This window comes from Corvus brachyrhynchos, unplaced genomic scaffold (genome assembly GCF_000691975.1).
Source record: "Corvus brachyrhynchos isolate BGI_N302 unplaced genomic scaffold, ASM69197v1 scaffold351, whole genome shotgun sequence".
Classification (NCBI taxonomy): Eukaryota; Metazoa; Chordata; class Aves; order Passeriformes; family Corvidae; genus Corvus; species Corvus brachyrhynchos.
In genome coordinates, this window is record NW_008236203.1 from 1,032,430 (window position 1) to 1,041,165 (window position 8,736).

The 8,736-nt window shown below is 55.0% G+C and overlaps 1 protein-coding gene across 1 annotated transcript in view; it reads right to left on the reverse strand.

Moving 5' to 3' along the window:
* LOC103622396 (exocyst complex component 1-like) overlaps nucleotides 1–8,736 on the reverse strand; it is a 23,469-nt gene that overhangs the window by 12,939 nt on the left and 1,794 nt on the right. The window contains 5 exon segments of the mRNA XM_017741118.1: nucleotides 379–511; nucleotides 1,606–1,833; nucleotides 4,424–4,608; nucleotides 5,520–5,557; nucleotides 5,559–5,665. Of these exon segments, the coding sequence (XP_017596607.1) occupies nucleotides 379–511; nucleotides 1,606–1,833; nucleotides 4,424–4,608; nucleotides 5,520–5,557; nucleotides 5,559–5,665 (691 nt within the window).

The following is an 8,736-nucleotide window of genomic DNA, read 5'->3' on the forward strand; positions in this document are numbered from 1 at the left end:
GAGTTCTCCCTGCCATGGCAGGGGTGGCACTGGATGGACTTAAAGGTCCTTCCAACCCAAACCATTCCCTGATTCCAAGATCTCCAGACCAAAGCCAACCCTCCAGGCTGTTTACCCCGTTCGCAGCTCCAGGGGAATATTGTTGATAACTCTGCACCTGCCAGGTCCCCCCAGATCCCTGCTGCTCGTTGGCTTCCCAAATCCAACCCTTGTATTCCTGCTTTTCCAAGGCGGCCTGCAGGGCTGCTCAGCCAGCACAGGTCCGAATTCCCGGGAATATCCCCTCCAGCAGCAGTGGCTCAGGGACACTGCGGGGCTGGGCAGCACGGGATGGTGCTGGGTGTGACCCCGTGGGATAAATCCCTGCTCCAGACTCACTGGGATGGATGGGAATGTCCATGCAGGCGGACAGAGCCTCTGCTGCAGCCGTGCAGGCTCCGACTGCTGCGGGGCTGGACAGATCCGCCCGGCTCAGGGCGTCGCGGTGCTCCCTGCTCAGGTGCAGCCGGCTCTGCAACAAGGCCAGAGAGGACAGCTGCAAACTCAGCCTGCTCTTCATCCCTCCCCATCCCTTCTGCTCCCACTGGGAATGCTGCTGGCTGGGAGCAGCGGCTGCTGTGTCCCTCAGGGAATCCACGAGAATCCCCATGAAAACCAGAGTTGTGCCCAGGAGCAGCTGCGCTGGTGGCCAAGGAAGGCCTGGCCAACCTCAGCACGAGTTTCCAAAGGGCTGGCGCCCCTGGAATCACTGCAGGCAGCAAAGGAGAAGAGGAAAAGCTAAGGGTGAGAAATGGAAAGGTCCCTGGCACAGAGGTCGCCACAAGCCGTGGAACTGGGGATAAGTTCTTGCATTTATGTTCCATTGGAAATAATTTGCTTTCCCATATTCCAAGGGCTCATCCAGAGTCTTTCCCCCCGCTGTGCTGTCCCCTGTGCTGGTATCCCGTGGCTGTGGCTGCAGGGAAAAGCTCCTTGTGCCAGCAGGGGAGCAGGGAGGAGCTGATGTGCGCCCAGCCCACACGAAATGGTTACATTGCCTTCAGGAGAGGGGGAAAAATGGGAAAACAGAGAAAAGGAGAGAAAAAAATGGGGAAATTCCCATCAGTGGGAAGAGGAGAAATAGGGGCGCTGGACAAGCAGCCCCTCCAAGGCAGCAGGGAGTCCCCCCATGGTAAATGTTTATTTTCCCTCAGGACATCCAAAGTCCCCTCTGCACGTGATGGAGCTGTGCTGGTGGGAGCAGGATTTGACCAGAGGCAGCTGTTGCAAGCTCTGCCTGCTTCTAATTAATGAATTCATTAATTAATTGCTGTGCTTGTGCATTCCCAGGTAATAATTATTGGCTGTTAAATTACTAATTGGCTTCGTCATTCCTAACCCTGCCCTGGGAAAGGACTTTCAGAGACCCCTCTGGGCCACAGTGAGGGTCCTGCACCTCCCAGCTCTGTGTCCATCCTTATCTTACCAACAGCACCCCTCATTTCCCAGCCAGAGGAGCTCCATAACCCTTGCAGACCATCAGATCTTGCAGTGTTTAAAATTCCTTGGAAGTTTTTCCCAACAGATTCTCCAGCTGGAGATCGATGTCCTCATAAACCCACGCACCGTGAGGAACAGGATCTCATCCATCAGCCTCGCCCTGTTGGATGCCATACGGTGCAGCAGGGAGTTTTCCCGGTGGATGTGATCCATCTGCTGCTTCACGCTTCCCAAGAGCTCGTCGTAGACCTGCAGGGTCTCCTCCACCCTGGCCACCTCTGCCAGGGCCTCGTCGATGGAGCTCATCAGCTGGGCCACCTGCTGCTCCGAGGAGATGAGGGCGCCGAGGTTGGCCTGTGGGATGCAGGAGCAGAGGGATTCAGAGCTTGGTAGGGGATGATTGTCACCATCCTCGGGTCAAATGTCCCGTCCTTCACCCTCCTGAGGCACGGCAGAGGCCTCACGGCTGTGACGTGCAGGGTGTTGGTGGAATTGCCACTGTCCCACCTCTGCCAAGTGCCACCCACACGTCCCCAGGGCCAGGGCACACAAAACCCTCCCCTGGGTGAGGTGTCCCCTCAGAGCACTTCCAGCTGCCACAGCAAGCAAATTCCTGCCGAGTGTCCAGGAAAATCCGGCCGTGAGCAGAAAAGTCTCCGTTGGAGAGGCCACCAAGCCCTGCTGGTTCTGTGCACTGGGAACGTCTCACTGCAGGGAGTCTCCAGCCCTCATCTCCACAAGTGGTGCTGTCCCCTGAGGACCTGAGTGTCCATCCCACAAAGATTTCATGGAACCCTAGACTGGTTTGGGTTGGGAGGGGTCTCAAGATCATCCTGCCATGGGCAGGGACACCTCCCACTGTCCCAGGCTGCTCCCAGCCCCAATGTCCAGCCTGGCCTTGGGCACTGCCAGGGATCCAGGGGCAGCCCCAGCTGCTCTGGGCACCCTGTGCCAGGGCCTGCCCACCCTCCCAGGGAACAATTCCTGCCCAATCTCCCATCCAGCCCTGCCCTCTGGCACTGGGAAGCCATTCCCTGTGTCCTGTCCCTCCATGCCTTGTCCCCAGTCCCTCTGCAGCTCTCCTGGAGCTCTTTAGGCCCTGCCAGGGGCTCTAAGGTCCCCTCTCCAGGTGGACACCCCCAGCTCTCCCAGCCCCTCTGACCATGGGCACTCATCTCCCACAGCACCAGCGATGCTCCCAACCTGCGCGGCCCCGCTCCCAGAATTCTGCTTCCCCAGCACACCCAGGGACTCCATCCCGCCCCACCAGCTCTGCCCAGAGCTTCCCATTTATTAATTGTTCTTTAATTAGAGCCAGAAGCCTCCCCCAAGCCTGTCCCCGCCACCCCTTCAGGCTGTGGCCACGGGGAGCATCCCCGGTGACACCGAGGGGACAACGCTGCTGGAAGGGGCTCTCCAGAGGCTCCAACTCCGGGAAGAGGAATAAAATCCAGCTGCAGGCAGCACAGAGCTGCTGCGAGCTGCCTGCAGTTCCACATGTGTTGGGATCCTGGAATTCTGGAGGAATATCAATGTCCAAATCAGAGCCTTTGGCCTCCCGGTGTCCCGGCCGTGCCGTCCTTCCCTTTGGAAAAATCAACTTTTCCTTGCTGCCAGTGCAGGGATTTCTGTGATTCCCAGAACAGCTGGGCTGGAGGAGGGTGATTAATAGGGGAGAGGAAGCCAAGGTGTTACCACTGGGATGTGGGGAAAACATTTAAATGGATGCATGGGCTGGTCCAGCTCGCTGGGATTAATAACATTTAATGTCAGAGATTAGGGCTCGGAAATGGAAATGTTCATTAATTAATTTGTATTAGTGGGAAGTCACATTTATTCATTAGAGGGCATTAAAATAATGTATTCAGTGGCGCCTTTCATCTCCAAAAACTTAATAAAGATGTATTTGTTGCTCTCCCAGGGTGTTTTATAGCTGGGAACAGTCACAAAGTGCCTGAATTCCTCGCCAGGAGCTGACAGGAACAAGCCTCGGGAGTTTGGGCTTCCAGATTAACTTCCGAGTGTGTAATAAGTCATATATGGGAACACAGCAAACACTGCAGCAAAGGAGGTTGGATTTAGGGTTTGTGGTTTCTTGTATGGTTTAGGGTATTTCCTTTGGCTTATTTTTTTTCCCCTTTTTTCCTTGGTTACCAACCATAAAATCCCAGACATTTCAGCAGCAGATAAATGCTCGCAGCAGCTTTCCCAGGTTTTTTGTTCCAGCACTTAAAGGGGAAATTTCCTCTGCAGAAATGCAATAAATCACAGCAGCTCCCATGGAGTCAGTAAAGCTCGGTAGTCAAAAATCATGGAATGGTTGGGGTTGGAAAGGACCTAAAAGCCCATCCAGTTCCATCCACTCAGGGACAGGAGCCAGGGATGCTGAAGGATCCTCTTGCGGATGATCCTTGAGCTCCTTGGTTTCGTTTTCTCCCTTTCCCTTTCAAATCTATGGAAAAGCACAGAATCCTGGAGTGGTTTGGGATGGAAGGGACTTTAGAGACCATGTGGTTCCAGCACCTTCCACTGCCCCAGGCTGCTCCAAGCCTTGTCCAGCCTGCCCTTGGACAATTCCATGGATCCAGGGGCAGCCACAGCTTCTCTGTGCCAGGGCCTCCCCACCCTCCCAGGGAATTCTGGAAACATCCTGTGCCTTTTCCACTGGCCCTTCCTCCTGGTTTATATTTTCCTTTTCAATCTCCTTCCAGCTCTGTTTCATTTGCCCACCCTTTTCCTTCTCCCTGGATGCTGCTTTTCCTTCTCTAGGGATCCCTTTTGCTGCTTTCCCTCCCTCAGCCATCCCCAGACCCACCCCACAGTCAGGCCCTTCCCTTCATTTGCTCCTGGAATTTCTCCCAGGTCACGCTCCCAGAGCGAAGGGAAGAGCTGCTGCTGCCCAGAGCCTCAATCCCTCATCCCAGGCACGTCCGTGGCTCCGTACCTCCTCCAGCCCCTGGAGCTCCCGGCTCAGCTGCTCTGCGAAGGCCACGGAGTTGTCCAGCAGGGGCTCGTGCTCCTCCATCAGCTCCAGCACATCCGCAGCTTCCTCCGGAGTCACCTCCTGGTACGTGCCCAGCTCCTCCCGGAGCTCAGCCTCCTTCCCGTCCTCCTGGGGCCTCTGCATCCCTGGGAGATGTGGGAACGGCCAGAGCCTTTTGGTGAGGTCGTTTTAGCAGCCCTGCTCAAATTCCGGCCCACTGAGGCCGAGCGATGAGTCCAAGAGTCGGAATAAGATCACAGAGTGGGGCAAAGGAAGTTGGATGTGGGATGAAGGGTGAGCTTCGTAAGAGGGACAAGATGGATATTGGGCTTGGCTTGGGTTGGGATTTTCCTCGCACACCTCTCCAGGATCATGTGCTGGGACACCCTGATGTGTCACACAAAGCTGGGACAAATTCCAGAGGTGAAGAAACTCCTCGATTCAAATTAGAAACTCCTCTAAGTTAAATTGGACATGAGGAAGGTTTGGACAATGGGGATGGGCAGGCCCTGGCACAGGGGGGCCAGGGGAGCTGGACATTGGGGCTTGGAGCAGCCTGGGACGGTGGAAGGTGTCCCTGCCCATGGTCCTTACAGTCCCTCCCAACCCAAACCCTCGTGTTTCTGTGAAATGGACTGGAAGTCGCGTGTTGGAGAGTTAAATACACATATAAATAATATCTATATATAATACAGTTTCTATCCACAAATCTCTTCATTTCTTGATGAGGGCGTGTCACCAGGCCCCTGCCCTGGTGTTACCAGCACTTTGCTCACCTCCCCAAACCACATCCAGAGATTCCTGGAAATGAGACAAACTGTGTTCATACTCCCAGCCTGGCTCCGTGTATCCAAGGGCAGTGGGTAAAGCAATGGCTGTGCCTCCAGACCCCCAAACCCAGCTCCTGCTGCCCCTCTCTCCCTGGCACCACCTCACCCTGTCCCATCACCCGCATCCACTGCCTGAATGTATTCACCTTTCACTGATGGGGACGCTGCCAAAAGCCCAGAGCCCTCTGAGTGTGACGAGGCTATTAATTCATTAATTCATTAATTACCTTCCACTGCACCCGAGGGGACGTTCACAAAGGGGACAGCGCCGGTTCAGCTTCCACAAGCACCTGAGGAAGGCTTTCCTCTCCTCCAAGCTGCTGGAGGTCCACTCGTAACGCTTCTCCAAGTGCAGCTCAAAGTCCAGGCCAGCCTAGACGTCCACAGGTAATTAACACATCAGCTAATGAGGTTCAACCAGTCCTGGCCCAGCACTGCTCCTTAAATTCCACTTTATAAAACCCCTCCTCATTTTACTGCACTTTTGGGGGATGAGTGATGGGTTTTGATGGTGGCCAGTGGCAGATGCTTGGGATCAAAAGCATTCCAAGGGCAAGCCCGGAGTTCTGGTGCCTTCAGGATTCCCTGGCAGCTTCCAGCATCCCATGATCCAGGAGCTCCCCGAGCTGGAGGTTGGATGCACAGCCCTGTGTTTAACAGCCCTCGAAGGAGCTGCTGTCCCTGCTCTCCTCTGACGGTTTGGGGGGATTATTCAGAGCGTTGGCACTCCCAGCATCCTGTGGGAATGAGCTTGGAAGTGCTGAGTTGGAAAGGGTGAGCAACTGGAGGGAAGAATTTGGGATAAATCCAGCACACACCCCACCCCCACTGCAGATATTCCCTCTGCAATCCCCATCCGGCTGAAATCTCTAAACTCTCTTCACTCCAGACTGGGAACACCCGGAGAAATCCCAGAAAGGTTTCCACAAGCTCAGCCCTGAAATCCCTCTGGAAGCAGTGTGGGATCAGCTGGATCACCCAGCAGCCCCATTTCCTGGCAGGGGAAGGAGAATGGACAGGGAAAAAACCCACCCCTGGCTTTTCCCGTGTTGTTTCCATCCATAGAAGTGTTTCCATCTCCCCATTCCCAAGGGATGCTGCCTCCTGGAGGGGAGCTCCAGCCACAGGAGGTGCAGTTTGGCCACTGAGCTTCGTATGAGTGGAAAGAACAATGGAGGCTGCTGAGCTTAGAATATCCCACAGCTGGAAATCCCTTCCCGCACCATCCCAGCTCTGCAGCCCAGCCTGATCCTCCTGGAGGGTTTCTAATTGTGGGCACTAATCAGCATCGCAGCCTCGGGGAGCTGCCTGGGATCACTGCACTCCTCAAACCCGTTTGCTCCTGGCAAGGTTGGAGTGACACTTCCACCCATGTTCCAGCCCCTGGGATGGCACAGAATGGGGAGGAGCCGGTGGCACTCGGGGTTATGGAGTGTCTTGTGAGGAGCTATTAAAGCAGGAGGATGTTAATTAATCGCCTCGTGAATATTCATGATGTTTTGGTCAAGGCAGCTGGAGATGAGCTGTGCCAGCGTTTGCTGGTGCCAGGGAAAGTCTGGTTTGAATTCCAGCCGGTGAGCAGGTCCCATCTTGGGAATGGCAGGGATAATTCCGGCTGTCTGCGTGCAAGGAGCCAGGAAGGGGCAAGGGAGAGGCTCCAGGCCTGGTGAAGGGAAGAGAGGATCAAGGAATGGTTTGGGACGGAAGGGACCTTAAAGCCCATTTTGCTCCTTCCACTATCCCAGGCTGCTCCAAGCCCCGTCCAGCACTGCCAGGGATCCAGGGGCAGCCACAGCTTCTCTGGGAAATCCATTCCAGCCCCTCTCCACCCTCGCAGGGAAGGATTCCTTCCCAATATCCCACCTATCCCTGCCCTCTGGCAGTGGGAAGCCATTCCCTGTGTCCCGGCACCAGCAGAGGTGAATGGGGAGGAGGCTGCAATCTAAAAATACATCTGGAAAGGCAAAGAGCTGCCTAAAGGACATCACGGCACGACGGGAATGATGGGGGCAGGAATACAGGCTGGGAATTACAGGAAAGAGAACCAGGCTCTCTCTTTGCCTCCCAGCAGGAGGGGGGCAGGAATACGCCAGTATTTAAGATCAGTATGATCAGTTAATCCCATGGGACGGCAGATGAGGGGGGAAAGACTGAAAATCCTGGAGGTATCCTCTCCTCCGAATTCCTGAGCAGCCAAAGCGGTTGGAGGAGCCAGGCTCACCTGCTGCAGGAGCTCTCAGGTGTGGCGGGAGCACCTTCTCGCCTTGAGTGCAGGAAATGTCAGGTAATGAGGGAGCAGAGCAGATCCGCATTGGGATTTTTCCTTCCAGCCATGCTGTGCTTCATTTGTCCTGGGTGTAAAACTGGGAAGCTGCTCTTTTCCCCATTTATTTTCGTGTTTATGGAGCCCCAGGCGTGTTGCCAAAGCTCTGGGAACATTCCCATTAATAAAAACCCTCATTATCCCAACTTTAACGGTGCTCTGCCAGCCCCAGCAGCAGAAAGGGAGGATCTCATCCAAACTGTGTTTCCCCAAAACCTTAACATCACCCTAAAGGCACAAATTCCCGCTGACTCCAGCCTTCCTTAATCCCTCTCTCAGTAAATCCAATCCTTAAATCCCTTATGGAAATGTCTGTGGAGGAGCTTTGTCCCCATGGCCAGATGGGCCTGGCTGTGTCCTGCCAGCGCTGGAGGCCGGACAAGAGCAGAGCTCTGCAGCCTCCCAGGGCTGCTGCAAACAGCTCCAGAGGTCCTGGGCTTTCCATGGAAGCCGTGTCTGTGCAGCGCCAGGGAATCATGCAACAGGCTTGGAAAAGAACTCCAAAATCAATCCAGCCTTGGAGTGAGCAGCACCCTGAGCACTAAGCCACGCTCAGGTCAGGTATTTGGCCAGCCTGACCTTCCTCAATTAGAGATGGATGATCCAGGAAGGAAGGAAATCCCTCAGCATCGCCTCAATCTCTTGGACACAGGGGGCATCTCCCTGCAAAACCCAGCCAGGACGGGGAGATGCTCCATAAAAGCTGTGGCTGCCCCATCCCTGGGAGTGTTGGAGCACCCTGGGCTGTGGAAGGTGTCCGTGCCCAGGGCAAGGGGGGAATGGGATGGGCTTTCAGGTCCCTTCCCACCCAAATCCCTCTGGAATTCTGTGATGCCTGGGTAGCAGGAGGTTGGGTTGGAAGGGATCTTAAAGCTCCTCTCTGTCCAACCCCCACCACAGGAGATGTTATTGGGATGCTTTTCCACTCTCAGCAGACCCAGCAACGTCAGGATTCCTGGGAATTCAAGGCCTGTAGGTCCTGGATGAACACTCGGAGACCACCCAGGAGCTCTTTCAGAGCCTCTGGGCTGCATGGGGAGGGGAAAATCCCAAGTGGCCACAACTAAAACCTCAAGTTCTGCAAATGTTTGAGTGAGAACCAGGGGTAAATAAAAATACAG